The following is a 27,887-nucleotide window of genomic DNA, read 5'->3' as shown; positions in this document are numbered from 1 at the left end:
GCAAGTGGTTAGGAGCCAGCAGTCCCAGATTGTGACTAAACCAGCAGTCGGACATCCCCCAAGGGGTCCCAGATTGGAGAGGGTGCAGGCTGGGCTAAGGGACACCCCTCCAGTGCATGAATTTTGTGCACCAGGCCTCTAGTTTGTAAATAAAGGACATAACTACTAAGTTCACATAGAAAACGTTAGCCATTAATACCTAAAGTTTTTAGACATATTTGGATCAAAAGTATTAAATTATATCCACATGTTATATACACAGTCCATCTATTCCATATATGTATAGCATTTCTAATTAAGTGAAGCCTTCAATTTTAATACTTTCTTTTAAATACACTGATTTATTTTCCCCAGCTTTATGGGGAATAAAATACTGTATAATAAGAAAATATAAACAAGTAATAGTATAAAACTTGTACAATAGAAAATATAACTATTTTCTAAATAACCTGCTCAAAGTAAAGCCTTCAATGTATTATGGTTATATGTACAAAAATGTTATTGTGAAATAGAGACAGCTATGTGTGTGTTAATACAGATAGATCATCTAAAAATAAATATAATAGGCACATTGCTAAACATTACTAGATTCACATTTTTGTATTACATTCCTGCTTAAATGGAAAAAAATAATTGTTATACTATTATGAACATAATATATACATTTTATTCAATTAACATACAAATAAATAAAAATTTTCTCTAAAATAATCACATTACACAAGCACATATTTTTTAAAATTAGAAGTTATTCTGGTTTTACACTCCCACTGACAGTAGGTATTTCATGGTCAATCTCTTTCTTAGGATCCACCATGTCTTTATATCTCTCCCCACGGTATCGTTCCAGGTATGGACCCCAGTTAGAAGCTGGTCTGCAGCAGCTTACAATACGCTGAAATGAGGAGGGAAAAAAGCTGTCTTAGAACTTAAGTGCTACAATCTATAAATAAATATCAACGTACACTTTTTTTTAGAATATTCAATTTCTTTTCCCTAGCCTTAGGGTGACTGTTTGGTGAGGATATAAACCAGTGTATACCTGAGAAGTTTCAAGAACCAAAGAAAGGGAGTTTCTGGGTAAAACAATTAATCTAGATCCATTCTTGAATGGGGTTAGGTATTTATTTTAAATTCAACTACTGAGCCCAGCTGGTGTTGCTCAGTGGTTGAGTGTCAACTTATGAACCAGGCGGTTACATTTGATCCCCAGTGGAGGGCGTGCAGGAGGCAGCCAATCAATTATTCTCTCTCATCATTGATGTCTCTCTCTCTCTCTCTCTTCCTCTCTGAAATAAAAATATATATATTTTAAGATCTGATTACTGAGCCTACCTTATTATTGCCCTATGCCCTAATGATGTGTCATAATCAACTCCATCCCTCTAGACCTCCAAGGAAGAGGGGTGGCTCATGACCTAGTTTTGGTTCCAGATAATTTACCAGGCTTTTCCCAGTCTAAACATTCTATTAGGATATATATTATAAACAGAGCGGGTGTTTTTTTCAGACCACGTTTTACAAGTGAAGATTATAGATATAACACACAAAAAAAGGTCATTTGCTTTGCTTTTGCATCATCTTCAGGAACAACTTAGTACAAGTATAGATATGATAACTTATGTGCTAAGCACTCTAATAGCACCTGAGGCTACAGCAACAAGCAAGACAAGACTTCTTAATGGACATTATAGTCTAGTACAAGGAGACACACAAATATATGTATAGTGTAATACAATGCTATGCACATAGTAATGGATGTTTGTCTCAGATACAGAAGTAGCCTAAAGGGAAGAGTGATTAATTTGATCTCATGGTCATAAGCTCATATTACCAACATATTGGTAAGTTAATCTTTAGTTTGATCATAGTGCTTTATATGAAGTACAAATAATATTAATTTTTAATTGAATTTATTGAGGTGACATTGGTTAAAAAAATTATATAGCTTTCAGGGGTACAGTTCTATAATATATCATCTGTATGTAAACTAATAAAATAGAAACAGACTTATAGATACAGAGAACAGACTGGCAGCTGTCAGAGGGAGGGGGTGGGGTTACTGGGTGAAAAGAGTGAAGAAATTAAGCAAACACTCCCTCCCAAAAAAAACCCTCATAGACAACAGTATGGTGATTATCAGAAGGAGGTGGGGAAAGGTAAGAAAGGGTAAAAGGAAAAATAAAAGCATAAAAGAGGGACAAATGGTGATGGAAGGACACTTGATTTGGTGTGGTGAACAAATAATTTAATGTGCTTACTTCAATGATGTTTCCTTTAGCTTGAATTATTTTTACAATAGCCATAATTGGAATCCAAATAATGCAGAAAGTAATCAAACACCAGCCTATAGCAACTCCCCAGTCTGGGTATGGAATTTCGCCATAAGTAGGTCTATTAAATTTCACCAGTGACCAGATAAAAATTGCCTGTGAAAGTTAACATATGAAAGGACAATGCTAAAGATCAGACTTTATTGCACTAATGATTTCAATTGCACTAATTATTAGCAATTTTATTCCATTCCTTAGAAATAATTTATCAAAAGAAATTACAATGAAAATACATTCAATCAACTAAGATAATCAGATAACTAGCCAGAAGATAACAATACTAAGTGGACCAACCTAAATGACTTATATTTGGCTTTTAATAGAATCTTTCAAAATTAGCATCTCCATATATTTATAAAAAATACAAATACTTGTCCAACATGTATTTCAATAAAATACCATAAAATATAGCAGACTGTAAGTAAAATAATATCTGAGATATTCTGTTATTGAACTTATCACTTTTGTTTATAATAGCATGGTTTTATTCTAAGCCATTAGCTAGCGAGCATAATTTAATGAGAATTAATTTAATGAGAATGTAAAATACACTTTAGTGAACATGCTTTGCTCCTTGCTTAGCAATTATTTCTATTATTTGTCACTGCACAGAGCATCCCTTACTCCACAACCAAACTCACACACATTCACTTACTAGTAGTACATACATATTTACCAAAGCACACATCACTTCCCGCCTCTTGAGAAAAAAACAAGCTCAATGTGTGTTTGGTAAAACAGTGAAATCTGAATCTTAAAGCTGAAACATGTTAAGGCCGCGTTTTTAAAAAATGTCTTTAAAAAACATGTTGCAGCATTAAAACTAATTGTGTATTTAGAAATCTGTAAAACAAAATTAAAACCAAAAATCACCTAGTAGTTCCTCTAAATTTAGTTTAAATGTATTTAGAATATAAGAATCTTTATAAAGTAGATATTCAAATTTCATTTTACAATTTAATAGACTAATTTAATTACAGAAATTTAAATATATTTTACAATTACCATAATTTTACATAGCTAAAAGAGAATAAATGAAGGGTAGTGGAGTCTAATATGCATAACTTTATACAAATGGCTGATGATGTGTGTCATTTAATAGTTAATACCTTTGCATTTATAAATAAACTCAGTTGTCACCCTGACCAGGTGACTCGGTCGGTTGGAGCATCATCCTATACACCAAAAGTTTGTGGGTTTGATTCCCAGTTAGGGCACATACCAAGGTTTCCAGTTTGACCTGGGTCAGGGTGTGTACAAGAGGCAACCAATCCATGTTTCTCATTCACATCAATGTTTCCCTCTCTCTCTATCCCTTCCTCTCTCTCTAAAATCAATAAAACCTATGAGCTCAAAAATAATACTGCAAAGACATTTTAATTTAGGCAACTCGGAGGTACCAGTCATAAAGCAAAAGTTGAAAAATCATTAATTTATGACATTTGCCTTTTTGTCTTCAATGTGAGTTATTCTTCAATTTTATCTGAGATGTTTAAATATATATTATTTATACTAAATTCATGGAATATTAATACTTACAATCAAAAGAATAGGCGTAATGACAAACCAGCAAGCTCTCCACCATAGCCAGAATATCCACCTTTTTGCTCCAATCATCATTTCTATATCTTCAATGAATCTGTTCCCTCCTAACAAAACAACCAACAGAGTGCATTCAGTCCTTGCTCATATTTTCCTCCATTAATCATTGTGGCCTCAAGTTTTGTCTGAACATTTTCCTGTACTACAGCAATGAAGGATACACATTTATATTTTATTTGTAATATATTTTGACCAATTATATTATACTTTACTATTATAGTACACATAATGGAAAAGAATCAAACTAAATTACTTTAATAAAAAGAGTAGATAATTCTAAGAGTCACCACTTACCATAAATCCAGATGATTCCTATTATTTCCAGTATAGCTGCAATCAAAATGCCCCATCCAGCACAGAAGTGGTCAATCAGATTAACCCAGTAAATTCCAGCCTATCAAAAAATTAATTACTTCAGAATATAGTTTTAATTATTTTTTATGATTTATTAAGCATTTAAATTGAATTTATTAATTTTATTTTAGCATATGCTCCTTGATTTCACCTCTGCCAAAAATGTGAAAAGGAATATTTTCAAATGTGAACACAAATGTGGATTTAAATCTCAAAAATGATGTCCTTTTTTTCTGCATGGAGTCACTTGGAAAAAAAGCATTTAGAATAGTTAATTATTAAAATGATATGCAGTATCTGTGTATTCTATAATAGTGGCCAAGAAATATAGTGTATATTTAAAGTCTCTAACTTTATTGTAATTGGGAAAATTGTTCATTAGTGGGCCTCCTGCCCCTCTGCAAAATATACTTATTGAAATTGTGCTATAACAGCAAACAATCTGGGCTAAAATTCAGAAAACCTTGATCCAAGTCAGACTTGGACTTGTCATTAAACATTCTCTTAAACCGTGGTTTTCTCATTGAGATTATAAAGTATGTTCCAAGTAATATTTTGTCTATGGAAAAAATACTATAATATACCTGAGTTACACAGACGAGACCAAGGAGAAACAAAACCAGGCAGCAACCCAAAGTTATGGGAATTCTCATTTTCTTCATCACTTTGGGAAATAAGTCTTGAATTGTTGTTGTAATTGTTTCTTCAGGAGGGGAAAAATGGCATGTTATATGTCAACTCATTTGCCAATCACAGAATTCAACTTCTAGTCATGAAATTTACAAATATATATTGAGAAAATAGTCTAGCCTTAATCATAGCTTTTAAAAACCCGTAAGATCCTTTCTCTTGGCAGTCACCACTTGTCGGTTCTGATAAAAATCAAAGGCAGCTCCATTTGTCATTTTTAGTTTGTTTTATAAGGTTTTTCATTGGTAGCAACTATAAGGTAACAGGTCCCTGGGGGATGAAGTAGTTTGAAAGAGTTATAGGGAAGGAAGAAGTCTAATACAACTTTTTAAAAAGGTGAATACCAGTATTTCAATAAATAACATGGATACAGAAAGGCCTCCCAGGTTAAGAAATAAATGTATTCCCATAAGCCACCAAACCCAATCACTGATTATTTTATACAAATAATTGCAATAATCTAAAAATCTTATAGAAGAATTAGAACTTCATATCAGTATATAAAGAAATTAAAACCAACCTTTAAAAAAGAAAAAAGAAAGAACGTGTTCATGAAACAGGGTACTGGCGAAAAGTAGAAGGGTGTTTGAGTGAAAGGATTAAGAAATATATTTAAAATTTTGGGGGGCTTTGAAAGTCAATTAGAGGAGGCTGGACTTTGCCCCATAAACAGTAAATTATTAAAATGTTTTATATAAGAGGATGATATAATAAAAAACTGTTTCAGAATTTCTTGGTGTATACCCTAAGGAAAATTCTTATCTATACATAGAGCCATGTGCAAAAATAGCCATTGCAGTAGTTTGTGTGAGTTTTAAAAACTGGAAATAATCCAGTTGTCTGTCACTATGGCAACAGATTGTGAATTAGCTAGACCTATATGTCTATGCATCAACATGGGTTCATAATATATGTAAAATACAACTGTCAGAATATGTATGGAATGAAACTTCACATTTATGTGAACATTTAAAAATTTGTTATTTATGGATACATATAAAATGAATACAAACATGAACTGTATACGTCACAATATTCATGGTGACATTTATTCCAGGGAAGGAAGAAATGTGAATTGTATTAGGGAGAGGAACATGGGGCACTTCAAATTCATCTGTAACAGTTTATTTTTTAAAACATCTGAAGCAAATATGATGACGTATTGTTTGTTCCTTTTGGGTGTTTGATTCATGAATACTTTTAAGTTAAAAAATGTTTTCAGAAAGATTTTTCTGAGAGTAAAACCTAGGGGGGGCAACAAGGGTTAAGAAAAGGATAATTTTAAGTAGAAGAAACATGAGTACAATACAAAAGAGATAGGCTAACAGTGGGAGTATTACTTACCAATGGAAGCAAACTGAGAGTCGAGACCCAAAGTCAAAAGCATGAAGAAAAATAATATAGACCAGAATGGTCCACCTGGGAGTTGGGCTAGAGCTTCTGGATAAGCAATGAATGCCAAATCAAAACCTAAGAAAAATGCATGACATTTTAATTTAAATTAGTTGCCATGAAAATTCCCATATTTGGACATTTTCAAAATAAAGTACTAGAAAAATCTCATTTTAATTTGGTAACACAATCCATGAAATATATTTTTAGCAACTATTTCACTTTCACTTTTAAAAATATTTGACTTGGTTATGATGTGAACCCGTGACGTGAATTAAGCTAGAGAGATCAATTTTATAAATGGTACATTTCTCACATAAGAAATCTTAATTATTTCATTGAGTTTGACTTTATTTTTTTAATATTGATGAAGAATAATATCTTTCTTAAACTCCAGAAACCTAAATTATCTTACCCTAGAAATTCTAAAAGAATCATTAACCAAATGATGTTTAGGCTGGACACAGCTGGGCAAAAAAAATGAGAAAGAAGTGCAATACCCTAAATCTTGAGTGCTTTAAATAAATTGCTCTAAAATATATTAGTATTTCTTAAATGAACTGCATTGAGTTAATAAAAATGAACAATATATAGCATTCCATACCTGATTTTACAACTTGAGAAACTTCCTTTCCAGAGATGTGAGCCATGTGTCCCAATATAGAAAAAATAGCAAATCCAGCAAACACACTAGTGAGGCAGTTTGTCAAACATACCACAATGGCATCTGAGAAGCAGTTGTTATTGAACTTATTGTAAGATGATAGAGCAACTAAGCCACCCCAAGCCACTGAAAGGGAGTAAAATATCTGTGTGGCAGCATCTTTCCAAACCTATGAGAAAATAAGTTGCTATTTTAAAACATACACTCTTAATTTTCATTTGCATAAAATATTTTATATATACAAATGAATGAATATAATGAAATAAACACCCAAGTACCCACCACTCAGCTTACAAAATAAAATGTTATCAGTCTTTTGAAGACACAGTTTCCCCCTTCTTAATCCTATCACCCTTCCAACTTCCAGTGGTAACTGCTATCCTGACTTTTGTGTTTATCATTTTCTTGTTTTTCTTTGTATTTTTACTACATAAATATGTAAACTTAAACACAATGGCATTTAGCTTTACATGTTTTTGAGTTTATAGAAAAGTTTTTGTAATACATATTAACTTATACAATGTCCCTTTTTCAGTCAGTATTGTGTAAAATTTATCCCTTATCAATTTGAACCATAAGGTATTTCAATTTTGTAAGTCAAAAATGAAAGAATATAAGCAAATTCATATGGTTCCGTTATATATAGCTTTGAACATTTTTTATTGCTGTATTGCCCCACTGTGTATGCCACACTTTATCCTTTATCCTGTTGATGGACATTCAGTTTCTTCAGTATTTTGCTATTAGAAACAATGTAGCTGTGAATATTCTTATGTATGTCCTCATACCTAGTTGTGGAACTGTGATGTCATAGGGTATATGAATCTTCCCTTTTCCTAAATATTGCCAAATTATCCTTCAAAGTGGTTGCACCACTTTGCACTTCCTGTAGCTGGTTATGAGAGTTCCCACTCCAGCACATTTTTTATAACATTGGTCAGAATTTTTAATACAGTCTAATCTAGTGACTATGAAGTGAGAGTTGATTACCCTAATGACATATGTTTTGGCATGTTTTTATGTGTTCTACTAAATAGTTGTTTTTTTCTGTGAAATTCCTGTTCATGTCTTTGCCATTTTTGTGTGGCTTATTTGCCTTATTGGGTCTCTACGAATATATAATGTAATTTGGATTCTAACCTTTGTCTATTACATATGTTAAATTTTTTCTGACACTTTGTGGTTTATTTTTTTCACCTTTTAACATTGTGTTCTTAAATGAAACAAATATTTTGTTGTTGTTTTTAATGTAGCTAAGGTTCATCCTTGCCCGTTTGTATTGTGTTTTATTTCTCTGACTTAAAAAATAACCACCCTTAAAAATAATAATCCTTAACCCAAGGTCATTAAGATACTATGCTATATTTTCTTCTAAAAGATTTAAAGTTCACCTGAAATTTATATTGTGCATATTAAATTGGAAATCCCAATTCATTTTTCTCCAAATGGAATATCAATGTTCCAAAGATAATTGATATTGTCAATTATACCAATTGGACATCAATTGGACAATTGAATAGTTCATCCTTTCCCCCATTGACTTTCATTGCCACCTCTGCCACATATCAAGTTCCATATATTCATTAATATTTCTGAGACTACTATTCTTTTCCACTGGTCTATATGTCTATATCTATGTTAACACCATACTATTCTAATAACTATAGCATTATGATATTGTTTCATATCTGGTAAGACAAGTGTGCCTCACTTCCTCAGAAACACCTTGTTTTGTTTTTTGTTTTGCCTTTTCTTCTTTCACATAAATTTAAAATCAGTTTTCAAGTTCCACCAAAAAAAACTGTGCTGGAAATGTATTGGAATTCTTACATATCAATTTGGGGACAATAAAAATATAATCCTTAACAAGGATAGTATTAGGCAATTTTTGAACAATGATGATAGATTTAGGCAGCCCTTAATTCATGCCATTCTCTCATTCCATGTGGGGTTTTTGTTGTTGTTGTTGTTAATCCTCACCTGAGGATATTTTTCCATTGATTTTCAGAGAGAGTGGAATGGGAGGAAGGGGTAGACAGAGAGAGAGAAACATCAATGTGAGAGAAACACATCAATTGGTTGCCTCCTGCACATGCCCCAACCAAGGCCAGTTATCAAGCCTGCAACCAAGGTAAATGCCCTTGATGGGTATCAAATCCTGGATCCCTCAATCTGCAGGCCAATGCTCTATTCACTGAGCCAAACTGGCTAGGGCCCTCATTCCATGTTTTGATTAGAGCCTCATATAGCTAGTCTCATCACTTTAAGTAGCATCCCCATTCTTCATCTAATCCTACCCATTTATTATTTCACAATTACCCCTCCTATGTCTTTGCTAAGGGACAGTAATTAATCTTAGAAACTAATCTAGATAAATCCATTTAACAATGAAATTCTGTAGCTATAACGTTACCCCAAGGAAAAAAATCTAATTGTGCAGATTTCAAATAATAGAATTGGCATATACAGGGTGTCCCCCAAAAATGTATACCCACTTTTAACCCATTATTAATTCCAATGGGTTAAATCTGAAAAGAAAGAAACCTCAATTGTGCTATCAGCTGTTAAAGTGGGTATACATTTTTGGGACATCCTGTATTTGGGCAAAATTAATTTTTAGTTCATCTGAAAACAGGACTGGTCAGTGAAAGCAGGCAATATAACATGATGACTAGGAGTTATAGCTCTGGAGTCAAAAAGAATGAAGTTTATATTCAATAACTCTCTCTCTTTGACTTCAATGTATTTAACATCTTTAAACCTGTCCTTTCATCTATAAAATGGAAATGGCAAAAATAACAATTTTTATGCATCCTAGGAATGATGTGAGGCATATACAAAGCAATTAACAGATGCTCAATAGTAGCTATTATTGTTATTATTAAAAAATCATAAATTGATACTTGTTGTTTATTAAAGTTAAAAACAATAATTTTCTCCCTGAAAGGTATATAATCTATTTCCAATTATAATAGAAATAAAGATTTTAGACAGTAAAATAAATATTCCTAGGTCTTCATAATATAGCTTGATGTTAGATTATTATTACACTACTAGAGGCCCAGTGCACAAAATTGTGCACTCAGGGGACGGGGGAGGGAGGGGTGGCCTCAGCCTGCCTTGCGCCCTCTTGCAGCCCGAGAGCCCTTGGGTGATGACAGACTGACTGCTTAAGCCCGCTCCCCCGCTCATCCTTAGTGCTGCCATGGAGGTGGGAGAGGCTCTACCACCGCCGCTGCACTTGCCAGCTGTGAGCCTGGCTCGGGGCTTCTGGTTGAGTGGAGCTGCCCCTGTGGGATCGCACTGACCACCAGGGAGCAGCTCCTGCATTGAGCATCTGCCCCCTGGTGGTCAGTGCGTGTCATAGCGACCAGTCATTCCACCATTTGGTCGATTTGCATATTAGCCTTTTATTATATAGGATAATTGCTTTATAATGTCAGGAAGCCAGTAGGAAGTAAATGAATAGATAGATAGAACATGGTTATTTTACTTAGATATAATAAAAATGTTATAAATAAAGTACTCTCTTTTTTCTTAGGTGGTTGTATATATTAAAAGATAAATAACATGCTTATGTTTGTCTCAGCTTCTTTTAGTTGATACATTATGTATTCATATGTGAGTTAGGGGGAGCTGGAAATGGTGTGGCTGGTGTGAGTCATAATGTTTACCTAAGGTTGTAAAGAACAAGGAAGCAAAATCCCAAACATAGTTGTAATGCCCATGCCTACCAATCTCATAGCTATATACAGGATCATTGCTTTAGGGATTAGGAAATCTTAATTCAAGATTCAGAAACTGGCTGTCTAAACTTAACTAAATCTGAATCTTTCTGGGTCTCAATATTATCACTGTAAAATGAGTTAGTAAAATAATCACTGAAGACCCCTCTAGCTATAAATTTGTATGGTTCTCTTCTTCTAGAGATCTCAATAGAGATCACATATTCAAAGATAAGGAAAAATATATACTTATGATCCCATGCTCTAGTATGTGGCCAGAGAGGAAATTTTAAAAATTTAAGAAAAAATTCTAATTGCCAGCAAACCCCAAGAAAAAGAAGTGGAGGTAGTTCAGTGGGGAGGTAGGAGGATTAAATTTTATGTTTCACAAAGAGCATTAGGTTTAGTTCTGATCTTTTAAAGCTGCCCCAGAGGGAAGGACAAAGGGCAGACTGGATGAAAGGAGGTGAAGGGATTAGCCAAAGAACATATATGCATAACCAATTGACACAGAGGACTGTGTGGTGAACGCCAGAGGGAAAGGGGGGTGGGGACTGGGTGTAGAAGAGCAAAGGGTGGGGGGAAATGAAGATATCTGTAATAGTGTCAACAATTTAAAAAAAAGATAATACAGACATACAAACACCGACCAATATAAAAAATTCATAGAAAATTTTCAGGAAAGTTTCAGGAACTGTAAAGCCCAAGTGATCTGAATCTTGTAAATGCCACTTAAAGAATAGGAAAAGGACTTTCAGACTGTGATCAAAGTTATGATGTTGAAAGAAAATGAGTGTTCCACTTCTTAGGGAAAATGTTGCATCTATAATAACATACAGGGTTTGGCAAAAGTAGGTTTACAGTTGTTTGTATGAAAAAGGCATGCAGGCTATGATTGTTACAATAGCTTTATGAACTCTGTTTTGTGTACTTACAACTGTAAACTTACTTTAGCCTGTCCTTGTAGTATAATATAATAACAATAATTTAAATAAGTGTGTGGTCATATTTATATAGCACTTTACCATTCCAAAAATGCATTAACAGTTTATCTTGTTTAATAACCTAATATAGAGAAGATAATGGATCTAAACTTCCATATTTTTTGTTTTTATTCATCATGAAACATGGTCTTTGAGTTGGGAAGAGATTAACAAACAATGTTAAAAGATGAGAGGCCTAAAATAAACAAAGAAATCAACAGATGGTCTGTGAACACATCAAAGTATGTTAATTTCCAAGATTAAAATCATAAAACTTCATAGGTCTAAACCAATTTAGGGCTCTTGTGGTTGATTATGGAGTGAAAATTATTTGAGCACAAGAAAGGTAAGCAAAGACCAGAGATAGACACCTCAATTTTCAAAAAGATAAAAGATGGATTTCCATGAATAAAAACAAATTTATTCTATGAATAAATTTGACATGCTTACCAGAAAATTTCTATAGCAAATAATTAAATATCCAAATTGTAAGTACAGGCATACCTGTTCCAGACTACCACAATAAAGCAAATAATACAATAAAGTGAATATTGCAATAAAGTGAGTCAAATGAATTTTTAGTTTCCCAGTTCATATAGGCATTATGTTTATACTATACTGTAGTCTATTAAGTGTGCAATGGAATTATATCTAAAAAACAATGTACATACCTTAATTTAAAATACTTCGCTGCTAAAAAGCATCCCAGGAAAAGGGAATAAATGTGCAAAGGTTTAGAGGCAGGAACAATTTTGATATGCATGAGGAAGAGAAAGGAGGCCTCTCTGGCAAAATGAGCAAGAAGACATTGGAGAGGTGGGCAGGCGCTGGTTATGCAGAACTTTATAGACCATCACAAGGACTCTGGATTTTATGCTCAGAGCCATGCTAAATCACTGAAGAGTTACTTATAAAATATGTACCATACTATTGTAAGATAATCATAATAGGAGTATGAGAATCCTTTGTATGATCTGCTCGATCTTTCTGAAAAATCTAAAACTGTTCTAAAAAATAAAGCTTGCTAATAAAAAACATGAAACTGGGGGGGGGGGAGGAATCTTAAAAAATACTTTATTGCTAAAAAATGCTAACCATCATCTGAGCCTTTAGTGAATAGTAAATTTTTTACAAGTGGAGGGTCTCCCTTCAATGTTCATGGCTGCTGACTGACCAGGGTGGTGGCTGCTGAAGGTTGGGGTGTCTGTGGCAATTTTTTAAAATAAGACAATGAAGATTGCATCATGGATTAACTCTTCCTTTCACGAACAATTTCTCTGTAGCATGTGATGCTGTTTGATGGCATTTTACCCACAGAACTTCCTTCAAAAGTGGAGCCAATCCTCCCAAACCCTGCTGCTGCTTTGTCAACTAAGTTAATGCAATATTTAACTGTATATCCTGTGTTGTCATTTCAACAACCTTCACCGCATATTCACCAGGTGTAGATTCCATCTCAAGAAACTGCTTTCTTTGCTTATTCATAAGAAGCATCTCCTCATCTGTTAAAGTTTTACCAGGAGATTGCAGCAATTCAGTCAGTCTTTAGGATTCACTTCTAATTCTAGTTCTCTTGATATTTCTACCACATCTGCAGTTACTCCCTCCACTGAAGTCTTGATCCCCTCAAAATAATCCATGATAACTGTATCAATTCCTGTTAATGTTGGTATATATTTTTAATGTTGATATTTTGACTTCCTCATGAATAACAAATGTTCTTAATGGTATTTAGAATGGTGAATCTTTTCCAGAAGGTTTTCCATTGACTTTGCTCAGATCCATCAGAGGTATCACTACCTACCAATGGCACCTATAGCCTTACAATGTGTATTTCTTAAATAATAAGACTTGACAATAAAAATTACTCCTTGATCTTTCAGCTGCAAAATGGATGTTGGATTAGCAGGCATGAAAACAACATTAATCTCATTGTACAACTCCAGCAGATCTCTTGGGTGGCCAAGTGCATTGTCAATAAGCAGTAATATTTTGAAAAGAGTCTTTTTTCTGAACAGTAGGTCTCAACAGTGGGTTAAAATCTTCAGTAAACCATGTTGTAAACAGATGTGCTATCCTCCAGGCTTTGTTGTTACATTTATGGTGCATAGGCAGACTAGATTTCTCATTATTCTTAAGAGCCCTAGGATTTTTGGAATGCTAAATGAGCATTGTCTTCAACTTAAAGTCACCAGACCATCCTCTGAAGCTTTGAAGCCAGGCATTGGCTTCTTCTCTCTAGCTATGTAAGTCCTACTTGGCATCTTCTTCCAATATAAGACTGTTTCATCTACATTGAAAATTGTTTAGTGTAACCACCTGTATTATCTTAGCTAGATCTTCTGGATAACTTGCTGAAGCTTCCACATGAGCACTTTCTGCTTTACCACTTTTCACTTTTATGTTATGAAGATGGCTTCTTTCCCTCAATCTCATGAACCAACCTCTGCTGGCTTGAAACTTTTCTTCTGCAGCTTCCTTACCTCTCTCAGCCTTCATAGACTTGAAGAGAGTTAGGGTCTCCCTCTGGATTAGGCTCTGGCTTAATGGAATGTGGTGAATGGTTTGATCCTCTATTCAGACTACTAAAATTTTCTCCATATCAGCAACAAAGCTGTTTTTATTTCTTATCATTTGTGCTCCACTGAAGTAGAACTTTTAATTTCCTTCAAGAACTTTTTATTTTTTTAATTTATCTTTATTGTTGAAAGTATTACACATGTCCCCTTTTGTTCACCATTCACAACTTGACTGATGCATGAGGCCTAGCTTTCAGCCTATCTTGGTTTTCAACATGCCTTCCACATTAAGCTTAATCAATTCTAGCTTCTGATTTAAAGTGATAGATGTGCAAATCTTCCTTTCACTTGAACATTTAGAAACCATTGTGGGGTTATCAATAAACCTGATATAAATACTGCTATGTCTCAGAGAATAAGAAGACCCAAGAAGAGGGTAAGAGACAGGGGAATGGCTGGTGGGTGTAACAGTCAGACACATGATACCCTGAAATATTTATAATAGTAACATCAAGCATAACTGATCACAGATCACCAGAACAAATATATTAATATTAATAATTTAAAAGTTTGAAGTATTGCAAGAATTACCAAAATGTGACCAACACGTGAAGAGAGCAAATGCTGTTGGAAAAATTGTGCCAATAGACTTGCTCAACACAGGGTAGCCACAAACCTTCAATTTGTAAAAAAAAAAAAGAAAGAAAAAGAAAGAAAGAAATCAAGTGAAGTGCAATAAAACGAGGTATGACTGTATTTAGAAAATAGCAATTACTGGAAATAAGCATGGTTCCACAAAGAACATCATAGCAAACTAAAACAAATACCCATTTGGGATAACACTACTAGATATGACTTAAAAGTGAAAGCATTCTTAGGCTGTTACCAATACAAGCTTAGTATATAGACTACACTTATTTTTAACGTCCCTTACAGTCAAAATTGTAAAAGTATTTATGTACCTGTGATACAGACAGCCATTATCTGGAGATGGACCAAAGTTAAAATAGGGTTACCCAATTCATATTCATGGTACATGTTTATGTTTCTGGTACCAGTAACAATTTTGTTTATAGAATGATTCATCCATTTCAATTTTGTGTTTTAACTTCATAATCCATTCGGCAAAATGTGATTTTACTTTTTTGGAATATTAACTTTTGAAGAAAGTTAAAATATATATTAGTCTATTAAAGTTTCAACTGTAATCTTTAAATCTCCTATGAGTTTATCCAGTAAGTCACATGGTTGTAGTCATCAATTTGTAGGTATTCATGCATGAAATATTATTTGTCAGATTAATACGCTCCAAATCTTTGTGGTCAAATAGAATCAGTTATATGAATAAAAGGACTTTTAGAAATCTATTGCTAAAATGATCATCTCACTTCCAATAAGAGGGCATTAGTGTAATATAAATAGCTAAGTCAGACATCCTACTGGACAGAAACACTAATAAATTTAACTGTATATTTTTGGCAAGCTACTATATTATGATACTCTTATCTGTAACCAAAGATTTTTTGGTATTTGCTTTTAAGGTTTACCTTCTCAGATAATTTGAAATTCAAATTGTCTTACCTCAGCTTCCATAAGTTTTGTAAAATTTGACTGTGCTCCTATATAATATGAAATGCCTTTTGATGCACCCTCCAGAGTTGCACCTCGTATTAGCAGGATGAGTAGAACAACATATGGGAAAAGAGCTGTAAAATATACCACCTATCAAGAAAAACAATAGAAAGTTAATGTCATTTTTAAAAAATCATAGTATACAATTATATATAAATAAAGTCATTAGCAAGTGGAGCTTAGCAAAATAAGTATCAAAAATTTCATAAGGTTATGAATAAGTCTGATGACACCAATAGCAAAGTTGGAATAATTTCCTTTTCCTGTTCTCACCATTCTCAAATGGTCCATTTTTCAAACACTCTAATGTATGAAACAGTATTTCCCAGGTTCTTGTTGGAAATACACAATATATCAGCAGTGATAAGTTGGAATCCAGATGGAGTGCTTTCTTAAACATCCTATATAATAAAGAGGTAGTATGCAAATTGATCATCACACCCTCACACAATTTGGCCACTCCCATGTGGTCAAAGATGGCCACCCCATGTGGTCACAAGATGGCCCACCACAAGATGGCGAGCAGGGGAGGGCAGTTGTGGGTGATCAGGCCAGCAGGAGAGGGCAGTTAGGGTTGACCGGGCTGGCAGGGGAGGGCAGTTGGGGGTGACCAGGCTGGCAGGGGAGGGCAGTTGGGGGTGACCAGGCCTGCAGAGGAGGGAGGGCAGTTGGGGGGGGATCAGGCCTGCAGGAGAGGGCAGCTAGGGGAAACCAGGTTGGCAGGGGAGGGCAGTTAGGGGCAAACAGGCCTGCATGGGAGGGAAATTGGGGGCAATCAGGCCTGCAAAGGAGGGCAGTTGGGGGCGACCAGGTCTGCAGGGGAGGGCAGTTAGGGGTGACTAAGCTGGCAGGGGAGGGCAGTTAGGGGTGACCAGGCCTGCAGGGGAGGGCAGTTTGGGGGGGCAGGCCTGAAGGGGAGAGCAGTTGGGGGCAACCAGGCCGGCAGGGGAGGGCAGTTGGGGGTGATCGGGCCAGCAGGGGAGCAGTTAGGCATCAATCAGGCTGGCAGTGGAGTGGTTAGGGGTGATCAGGCTGGCAGGCAGATGCGGTTAGGGGCAATCAGGCAGGCAGGCAGGAAAGTGGTTGGGAGCCAGCAGTCCCGGATTGTGAGAGGTATGTCTGACTGCTGGTTTAGGCCCAACCGATCGGGCCTAAACCAGCAGTTGGACATCCCCCAAGGGATCCCAGATTGGAGAGGGTGCAGGCTGGGCTGAGGGACAACCCCCCCCCCCCCCGAGTGCACAAATTTTGTGCACCAGGCCTCTAGTATTCTTATAAATGTTTGATGGGACTGAATGGCACCTCTTGGTAAATTATTGCATTGAAATGGGAAGGAAAATGATTTAAAACCCTGCAATGTTTAGTATATACTCAGTCCACAAAGAGAAGGAAAATAATCTCTTTTCTAGTCAATGTTCAAATCCTATTAAAGCTGATTAAAATGACTCAGACGGTGTTGCTCAGTGGTTTAGCATGGATCTATGAACCAGGAGGTCATGGTTCGATTCCCTGACAGAGTGCATGCCTGGATTTCAGGCTGGATCCCCAGTAGGGGGCGTGCAGGAGGCAGCCAATTGATGGATGATTCTTTTCATCATTGATGTTTCAATCTCTCTCTCCCTCTCCCTTCCTCTCTGAAATCAATATAAATATATATTTTAAAAGTTGATTAAAGTGAGTACCAGACACTTTTGTCATTATTATCCTTAAAACTACCATTAAGACAGTTTGACAGCACACACTGCTTGTATCCTAGATAACACATGATTCCAGATACGCAGGTTGCCTTTAAAGCTGGCTTTTCATTAATGTGGATGTCCTATGTTTGATAATATGCCCCAAATCATCCAGAGACTAAAAAAATGAATGTATTGGGTAAATGCCCTTTAATGGATTCTTTCCATATTAACATAAAAAAGGAACCAATGGTTTCAAAAGTGTGTAATTAAAACATTAGTTTGTAAAGTTTCCACTGACTTCGTGATATTCACAATATTTTTTGTGATCTAACAGCTTGTCTCATCACAACTTAACATTAACTGAATGTGCTAGATATTGTACCAGGAATGCAAAGATAGTATCCAGTTATTCCTGTCCTCCATTTTTAAGGAAATTTCACTGTAGTAATTACAAACACATAAACATCTATTTTTCTGAATGCTATATAACTTCTCACAGAGAAATTTCATGTTGTTCTCTGAAATTGCCATGATGCTTTCTGAAAGTTTAAAAAATAAAACAATGAAGGGGGAAATATAATGTTTTTCAGAAAGGGATTCTTTGTTGAGAGAGAGAGAGTGATATTGAGTCAATTTTAGCAAACTTTAAGAAAATAATTACATAGTTTTTTTTTTATTTCCTCCAATTAGGGAAATCCTGACATAATTACCCTATAGAACAAGGATCTAGACTTTTGAAACTAAACGTTTCAATATATTACATGCTTATATACTCAAGATGCTTATTTATATAATAGAACAGAAAATTTAAAAATATACTTGCAATTCTCAGAATACTATATCAGCTAGAAGGGTCCAAGTTTTGAGTAACTACACAACTCTAGTATTAGTTTGTGCTTGGTTTGTTTTATTTTTAACAATAGTAGTGATCTTATGCATTTTTTAGAACTAGGCTGCCTAATTTGAAAGCTTTTCACACATTTGAATGTTCCCATTATAGAAAAAGACATGCATTTGATAATGCTCATCAATGAACTACAATGATATTGGAAAAGAGCTCCATCACTAATGCATTTTCCAAATTACCTTTCCAGAAGACTTGATTCCTTTAAATAGTGCTGCACCAACTATGAGCCAAGCCAGAAGAAGACAAAGTGCTAAATACCACACAATTTCTCCAGTCTCATCCATTCCACTTGAGCGTTGGAGTGCCACTTTGCTGAAAACACATGAGCCCTTTTATGAACACAGAATCACTTGTCTTAACACATTGACTTTTGTCATATATTTTATCCAGTGGGAAGCTTCATGAGTATTTTATTAACACATCAATATCATGTGAACCTTTTATTGGCATTGGAGGGGCAAAAATAGTTCAATGAAAAGCCAGGCTTTGACTTAGGTTTATTAGTAAGTGCAACCAATCCAAAGTTCCAAACCCCAGAATAAAAGGTTTACTGATTCATTTAGCTATGATTTCGCCCTAATATTTCAAAGCTCCTTTTATGCAAAAAAATTAACCTTACATTAGATTGTTTCATTTTATTTATTACAATATTTGTCTCAAGTTAAAATAACCAATATATCATTTAAAATTGCATTAAATGTTTTCTTATCCATTGTACTTATATTTATCATCAAATCTAAATGGCCCCACTATTTATAACTTTTTCAAAGGCTTTCTATCAAATTCTATGATTTCCACTAGGAACATGCAGGATCTAGGATTTTAATTCTTAGTTTAGTCTTCGGGAACATTTTAAGATCCAAATTTTAAAAGGGTCACAAAAGAGTATTAACATAGATGAGGAAGAACGCATTACAGCAATAGTCAAAGAAGTTAGGTCAGGGTAAAAAGTAGGTGTACAGTAAATAAAAAGAGAACATTTCAAATTAATAAAAGTAAATATAACTCAAAATATCTCTTTCTATCATATAGTGACCATTATAAGCAAAATGGATAATAAAGAATTGCAGCCTAAAATAGAAATTTTATCCACAAATTACTTATCACACAACTGTTTATCATTAAAACTTGCTAATTATAATCTAAAATTTGAATATTTTTCTTCAAAACAACTCCTTAATTTATAGTTAATAGTGCTAAATAAATCATTACTGACAATGTGTTGCCCATTTACATAAGTAATTTATAAACGATAATTTGTCGACTATGACCTAAATTTGCAGGTTACTACTGCTCACACAGGATAGGTAAACATTTGAATCAAATGGAGTAGAATTTGTTCTGCTTCACTTTTTTTCTACTTATATGAGTTAAGAAAAGAGCTGATTAATATTTTATTGTTATTTATAAAAAAATTTTAGTAACATCTGTTTAAGAAGTGGATCATCTAGGGTACTTACTTCCAATATTGTTCACTGGGAAGCTGCCCTGGCTGATAAACTTCAGTTCCATTGTCGCAGGTAAAATTGTTGAAGTCTACCCAGCTTTTATTCACATGGATGAATGTCTCTATTTGTGTACTCACATTGCAGTGAGTTACTAAAAATTATAAAAAAGAATGTACACACAAACACGTACTTAGTTTTAAAATAGTATTTTCCTGGAAAACAAGTTTTAATGGTAAAATATTTAAAGTACAGTCTAAGTTGTTACTTGGTGAAGGTAGTTTAAAAATCATACAAATGGAATAAGACATGCACATTCTGCATCTTAGATCTTCTCTACTACTAAGCTGGGAGTGAGTATGAAAATATTTGCCCTTTTAAACTAAGATTATATTTATAGTCATAAAAGCTATAAAGTTAACAATAATTTCAGTTGGGATTTAGTGCTCTAAGGGACTCTTAGTATGTGGATTTATTTAACCTATATAGAAATGTACACCTTTAAGTTCTTAAGAAGTACTAGTATTGTCTTTACCATTTTATCCTCTGATATACAAAGGCAATCCCAGTGGTAATAGTCTACAATATTAATGCTACATTATTCCAAAGATTAGCAATATGGCATGGGTAATACTGACTGCCTCTTGAAACATACTACAATGACCATGGATAGTGCTTTTCTCTCTTCATCACTTCCCCATTATTTTTTTTTCTCTCCTGCCCATGGCTAAGGCCTGCAAGAACTCTTCTAGTAGCCATTTAGCCTTACTGACTGTCCTCAGAAATTAACATTGCATTCATCAATTTTCAGGTTATACATGCTTTATTCTATTTTTATCAGTAACCTATGGCTCACTTAAAACTTCTCCTAAATTGGTTAGAAAATAATTTAACCCTTTAAGCTTCTTAGAAAATATAAAAGAATGAAGCAGAGTTAACAATATTTTTAAAAATAAACAAATGAATTTTACCGATAGGTGATCTGCTACAGTTTTGATCTGCCCAATAAGAACAATTTTTCCATGGTAGTTCACTTCGAAAAGAAGCAAACATGTAGTAAAGACTATAGGCAATTATGACATTGTAATAGATGGTCACAAAAATGGATATCAGGACCATTGTAATTCCCACACCTGAAAAAGAGAACAATTAAAATAAAAAAACAACAAGTGAAGTTTCTTTTGCTAGTTCATGAAAAACTGCATCTCAATTTCCACAAAATCTATTTTAAAATGAGAAGACTATTTCAAATAACTTTTTCTTTTGGGGTGGGTAGGGAGGCTGTGCTATTGTCTGAATAGTTTTCTTCTCAAATATCAAATTATTTTGATGATTGGCTTTCTGAGACAGTTTTTTATTTGGTTAGAAAAAAGTTCTAAGATCAAGGGCAGAAGACTGTACTAATCCATTAAATTCACAGAAGGAAAATCTATGTCCATTATTTTTATGAAGTTTGTAAAGTCTAGTAAGAGTGGGTACTATTCTTAAAAATAAAAAAGAAAGAAAAGGAAAAACAATTCAAAGCTCAAATTCTATTGACTCACTAGCCAATACTTACATCTTCATCCATAAACCAACATTTTGACAAGTAAAAGATAAAGCCTATGAGTTAATTTCTACAGTACATGTAAAGAAAATTACTCAGTAACAACCTGAATTTAAACTTCTGAAGTTTTTTTTTTTTTTAACTCAGTAGTTTCAAAATGTTTAGCATACTAAATGTAACTCCTATGCTTAAGACTAGCTTTTGAGGTAGCTTCCTTAATATTTCAGCAAAATATACTGTTCACATAACTATAAATTTATTTTTGATGTAGCATTGAGGCTTTTACAAATAGTTTTCAGCTTCTAGCACATACCAAAATGAGATATAGCTATAAAAAGAAAGGCTGTTTGATGTTTAATAACAATCAAGGCATTTAAAAAAAAAAAACTTCACCAGCCCTAGCTTGTTTGGCTCAGTGGATAGAGTGCCAGCCTGTGGACTGAAGGGTCCCAGGTTTGATTCCAGCCAAGGGCACATGCCCGGGTTGCGGGCTCAATCCACCCCCCAGTAGGGGCCATGCAGGAGACAGCCAATCAATGATTCTCTCTCATTGATGTTTCTATCTCTCTCTCCCTCTCCCTTCCTCTCTGAAATCAATAAAAATATATATATTTTTAAAACTTTACCAGTGTTTTATTCTATTAAGAGCACCCAAGAAAAAAAATTGTGACCTGTCTTTCAACTTTTCTGAGTGAGGCATTGTAAAAGATATGCAAAAGCAAGAAGGCAAAGAACCACCTGAAGTAGAAAAATGCCAGAGCCACAAAATGAATGCACAGCAGGACCATGTGCCAAGAGAATTAAAAAATTTAAAATTAGGAAAAGAATGACACCCGTACAACCCTCTGTAATCCTTCCTTACCCTCCATATCTGCAGCCTGAGACAAACAGAAATAAAAATTAACATTTGATTTTTAAATTCTACAGTGGCAAATATGCAGAAAAAAATGTATAGGTCTTTGTCTTTAACCTGTTCAAATTTTAAACAGTTTTATTTCTCATAGTGAGGACAACTATATGCATGAATAGACCAACAAGTATAATAGGAAACACATTTTAATACCAACCTTGAAACAATGGAAGAATATTCCAAACTGAAACTGGACCTAAGCTAGCAAATTGTCCCAGTGAACACTCTAGGAAGAACAATGGTAAACCAGCCAATGCTAGCATAATTGCATAAGGTATCAGGAAGGCACCTAGAAAATGCAAAAAAAAAAAGAGACAAACTACTATCATATCCCAAAATTTTGATGGCACTTAATAACTAGCATAACATTTCGGAAGCAATATGATATAGTGGAGTCAGATTTCTGGGTTTAGGCCCCAAATGTATTACTTTCTGGGGAAAAAGTCCTTGATTCTCTAAACCTTGGATTCCTCATCTATGAAATGAGAATGCTAGTACAGTAAGTCTTCACTTAACATCCTCGACAGGTTCTGCGACTTAAGTGAAATGACATTAAAAAAAACAATTTTAATAAAATGAATTAATAGAACCAGGAGTTAAGTTCCTAGAGCAACTCATCAATGTTATAACAAAACTACATTGAGTGAAACGACATTATTTGAGGACTGGCTGTATAATGTAATGAGGTTGTTGTGCTTATTAAAAACAATAGCCCATAAGAAGCAATCTGAGGTGTTGAATGATCATATGGTTTAGAGCCAGACCGATCCAGGTGTATATCCTGGTTCCACAATTCACTAGTTATTTGGCCTGGGGCAATTTACTTAACTTCTGAACCTTGTGTTCTTCATAAATGGGAAAAACTATGTGTAACAACTCATCAGTGTATGGTAAAGGTTTAATTACAGAGCCTATGAGAAAACACTTGGCAAAATGCAGGCACATAGCATATGTTCCAAGTTAGTTTCCTTCCTTGCTCCTTTAAAAATAAATGGTCTATTTTTAAGACATAGGGTGCAAATGTTAAATGTGGTTCAGAGTAGAAGTCATTGAAGTTAAGGTCATTATTCTTTAAACAGTTATAATTCATTCAATTTAATAAGAAATTTATTGTTTTGTTAGAAGAGCCTGAACTTTTGAGATGCATTCAGAGTTAACTTTCAATTTTATGAGGACTAATTATCTTACATTTAGATTATCCAGGCCCCTTTTGATTTTTTTTAAAAAACACCTTTTATTATTTTACTTTGTTTCTGCCTACTTTTGGGGCATAATATTGCTCATTAGACGTTTTTATCATATTGTGGGTAGAAGCAGGGACATAACACTAAACTCATTGATAAAGTATTCTAGAAGTCTGAACAAAATTTAATAAGAAAATGTGAGAATCAATGGATAAAAATGGGCTTTTGGATTATGAACATTTTATTTACCAGGTTACATTTTTTCTTCATATATTTTTCATATTATGATACTGTAACATCATATCTGGGAATTACATTTTTGCAACCCTCAAAATATATTTTACTAAAAATAATGAGACAATAAACTTTTTATTTACAAGTCACTAGTCACTAGAACATATGGACAAATATGTTTTTACATATGTTGCAATAAACATATCGGCATTATTATGACTAATAGTTTAAGTCCTGCCAATGATATTTATGAAGAAAACGTAACACAAAGTGTCCCTGTTTAAATACAACAGTAATCAAAGCCTTACTAGCCCAGTGTAAATAGTTTTTTTAGAGGAATAAAAAGGGATTATTTTCCTCAGTGTTATATATGGCTTTTCACCCATTATATTTTTTATTATTAATAACCATATTGGTAAATTAATACAGTACAGTAGTCACACATTGGTAACACTGCTGGCCTAGACCCTAAGTTAGTATAATACTTCTCTTTCATAAACTGTTCAAAAGAATTTATAGATAAAAATTATTCCAGATTTTAGCATGTTTTTAATTCAACTGACCATATTTTTTAAATCGGCTTTATTAACATTTGACAAATTTGAATTTTATGTTCATCTTCTACCCTTGGGCAAAAAGAGAACAAAGCAATTCAGAGAGTCTAGATCATCTATTATCCAAATGATGTGATCTTTAAAAACTGAGAGCCCATATAATGTATTAATTCTTAGAGGAAATGATAAATGAAATAATGGCATACAATAAATTATACTATTTGATTTTGGCTATGTTTAAAAATTCTCTATCAAACCAAGTTTCATATAGTTCCTGAAAATTAATTGTAACTACTTGTTCTATATATGATGTCAAATCACAGGGAAATTCATATTCTAAAACTGAATACAAGAGGCTGGAAAGGAGCTTGAATGTTTCTCTTCACTAGACTGGACCTTAGGACATAGACACCAAAAAGATTGTGATTTCTGACCCATTTTCCAGCTCAAACATATACCAAACCCATGACTAAATGACATAGGCTCTATCTAGGGGAATTTTTTGTCACACCACACTTACAGTTTTTAATAAAAAGAACTCCTTTTTTAAGTTCTGAAGGTTGGTGTGAATCTTTTAATGCAAACAATTAACAAGGAATATTAGATTGAAATATCACCACATGATATCCTATTGTACCAAGAAAAATAATTACAGTGGCACAGTTTCACTGGTATCCAGTTATGAAATATAAGGGCATGTCACCTCTATACTTCTAAAAGAACCTGTAATTACAAGTGAATAAAATATGGTGTAAGTGACAAGTTATTTCGACATTATTAGAGAATTATGCAATTCATTTTGTATCCCTTTGTGTGTTATCTCAGAAATATTTTTTCTTGTTGTTCTAATTGAGTCTTCTTAATGATTTCTGAGGTATAAACAGTATTATTTTGCAGAAATTAAACACCTAGTCTTGAACTAAATTCTATTCCAATTTAAAAGGATCCTCTACATAATCAATTCAATTAGGGATACCTGTAACTGAATATTATAGCTTAAAATACTAAATCTTTAATTATTTTTCAATCAACTGCTCCCACACCTAAATTTCCAAAATGCACACAAACAATTTAGTTAAACTTCTTTTTTTTTCAATTAAACTTCTTATTAGAACTAGAAATCACTGTATTTTGCTAATACTAAAGTCTGAACAGATTATCACAGGAATTTATAAAGTAAGAATAGTAAGTCACAGTTAGAGATCACACAAAATCTCAAATAAAAAACACAGAAGTTGTAAATATACAACTTTTATCATGTTTATATGTGATGATTTTGTGAAGCTACCTTCCTAATAAGCTAGCAATTTATAGTCTAGTAATAAATGCAGTATGCTTGTTTCCTATTTTCCCACTAACCCAACGCATCATATACCTTTCCTCGGTTCTTAAAATATCCTTACAGCACCCCACTTAAAGCTGGATGAGAATGAAGTGGGGCAAGGGGAAATACCTCCACCATTGTTGTAGGTCAAATATGGGAATCTCCACACATTCCCCAATCCAACTGCATATCCAACCATAGAAAGAAGATAATCCGATTTTTTGGACCAGTTGCCACGTTCCTGATTCTCATCATTTTCACCAACATGGAAATTCTCAGATGAAACTGTCACTTTCTGGAGAAGGGAAAATATCAACAGCTTGTCTTTATACTATTAAAAATTCCACAGAAGCATAATTTCACTAATCGAGAGAGAGAGAGAGAGAGAGAGAGAGAGAGAGAGAGAGAGAGAGAGAGCCTGAAAATTGTAGAGCTTGAGCTAAGGGGAATGCTATCTAAGGTTAGAGAAATTTCTGCTAATGACTGCTTTTACTTTACATTTACCTCTTGAAGTGAAAAAGCTCTGTAGGCAGATATTTGTACTACTTCTTCAGGTTAGATGATCCAAATTTTGGTGGAAAGGTTACATGTGGCACCCAGTATGAAGGGTAAATAAAGGTGGACAAATAAGTTTGCAAATGGAAAAGTCTTAAAGATGAACTAGGTAAAATCAATATTCTTGAGATTGTAGAAGATTTTTGAGAAAGATCAGCTATAGCTTCCACCAAAGAAAGAAAGAAAGAAAGAAAGAAAGAAAGAAAGAAAGAAAGAAAGAAAAGAAAAGAAAAGAAAAGAAAAGAAAAGAAAAGAAAAGAAAAGAAAAGAAAAGAAAAGAAAAGAAAAGAAAAGAAAAGAAAAGAAAAAAGAAAAGAAAAGAGAGAGAGAGAGAGAGAGAGAGACCTTTTCCCATAGGCTGATAGTTTCGGATGTTTGGCTAGGGGAAGTTTAACTTAACCCCTATCTTGGAGAGTAAAATCAGTGCATTTCTGAAAGCCACAGGATAATATTCAGAGACAATTTCTCCTGTCCCACCAGGTGGAGCAGCTCTCTCTCCACTTCAGAGGAGAGGAGTTGTCTCCCAACCTGTTAGCTGCTCTGGGCTATGGAGTGTTCCTCAGGTCAGATAAGAACAGTGTATTTTCTCATTTTTCTCCAGCATATGGACACAGTCTGGAGAGAAACAGAAAACAGGGTGTTCTGGGCACACTCAAGGCACAGGATGAGGTGCTCCTGTCTTCTAGCTACTGGAGTAAGAGCTGTTTTATTTTCCCTCTACTCTCTGAAGACATCTCAGGCACACTGGACGGCAGTTGAACAGAAATGTGGAGAATTAATAAGCACAGAAAGCAAAAACTGAGACTTGCCTCCCCTTAAAATTTTTCTTCCCAGGCCCTCCACACCTCTGAAGCTCCCAGACCCCTACCTCTTTCCCTCTGCACTTGAAGAAGCTGGAGCACTTCAAGTTGTCCATTGTTCACTCACTCCCTCTGCTCGAGCTCCGCCTCGTCTCACAGTCCTGCTGAGCTGGACTGGTGGCAGGTGCACACTCCCCCGTTGTTACCTGTCAGAGTGAGCCACCTTGTCCAGGGGTGGGACCATTTATGAAGGGAAGCTCTCTCCTCCCACCTCCGGAGCAATCTGTCGTGTCAATTACTGGAAGAGACCAACGTGGGTTTTCCCCAGGTAAACTGGCATGTAGCAATCCCCTGCCCAGCCCCAGGAAAAGGGCTGGGCTGTGAGAGAGCAAAGCAGACTGAGTGAGAGGACTGACAGCCTTTGACTCAGAGCCCAGCAGGTGCCTTCGCAATCTCACCTGCTTTCCCAGGTTCCCAGCTTCCCAGCTTCCCCCTAGCCTCCTGGTTTACTCTAGTCTCTGTCCTGGGGCCAAGTGCTGATCTCCACTGGTCTTTGGGGCCCATCCTGTTCCCCAAGATTTTCATGAATAGACCACACTTGCCCTGGGTCCTGGAATTTCCCAAAGTTTTGCCCTCACTAGAAAGCACTTGATCCCCTGAGGCAAACGCTGCTTCCAGAAGAAAAGTTCCTGAGTTAGGAACCTTGAAAAGCAGCCAATTTAGATACTATTACTCAGCTGGCTCTGCCTGAAAAGAGCAAATTTGAGCCTATGTCTCAGGCACCTTTCTCAGCCTTCAGGAGGCATTGCCCTTTACAGGGATTGCTTTGTATAGTACTTCAAAGACGTCAAACAA

The 27,887-nt window shown here is 34.7% G+C and overlaps 1 protein-coding gene across 1 annotated transcript; it reads right to left on the bottom strand.

Annotated features, from left to right (window-relative positions):
- Window positions 1–454: 454 nt before the first annotated feature.
- SLC6A14 (solute carrier family 6 member 14) lies at window positions 455–27,240 on the bottom strand. Its single transcript, XM_079764348.1, has 14 exons — window positions 27,101–27,240; window positions 25,807–25,972; window positions 22,539–22,670; window positions 20,897–21,058; window positions 19,941–20,079; window positions 18,660–18,792; window positions 15,844–15,984; window positions 6,976–7,204; window positions 6,324–6,449; window positions 4,874–4,992; window positions 4,230–4,329; window positions 3,873–3,982; window positions 2,262–2,429; window positions 455–895 (listed from the first exon to the last, which is right to left on the bottom strand). The coding sequence occupies exons 1-14, from the start codon at window positions 27,146–27,148 to the stop codon at window positions 749–751; spliced, it is 1,920 nt and encodes a 639-aa protein (XP_079620474.1). The 5' UTR covers window positions 27,149–27,240; the 3' UTR covers window positions 455–748.
- Between the last annotated feature and the right edge of the window lie 647 nt (window positions 27,241–27,887).

Source organism: Cnephaeus nilssonii (genome assembly GCF_951640355.1).
Source record: "Cnephaeus nilssonii genome assembly, chromosome: X".
In the NCBI taxonomy this organism is placed as follows: domain Eukaryota; kingdom Metazoa; phylum Chordata; class Mammalia; order Chiroptera; family Vespertilionidae; genus Cnephaeus; species Cnephaeus nilssonii.
This window is presented reverse-complemented; position numbering and strand designations above follow the sequence as displayed.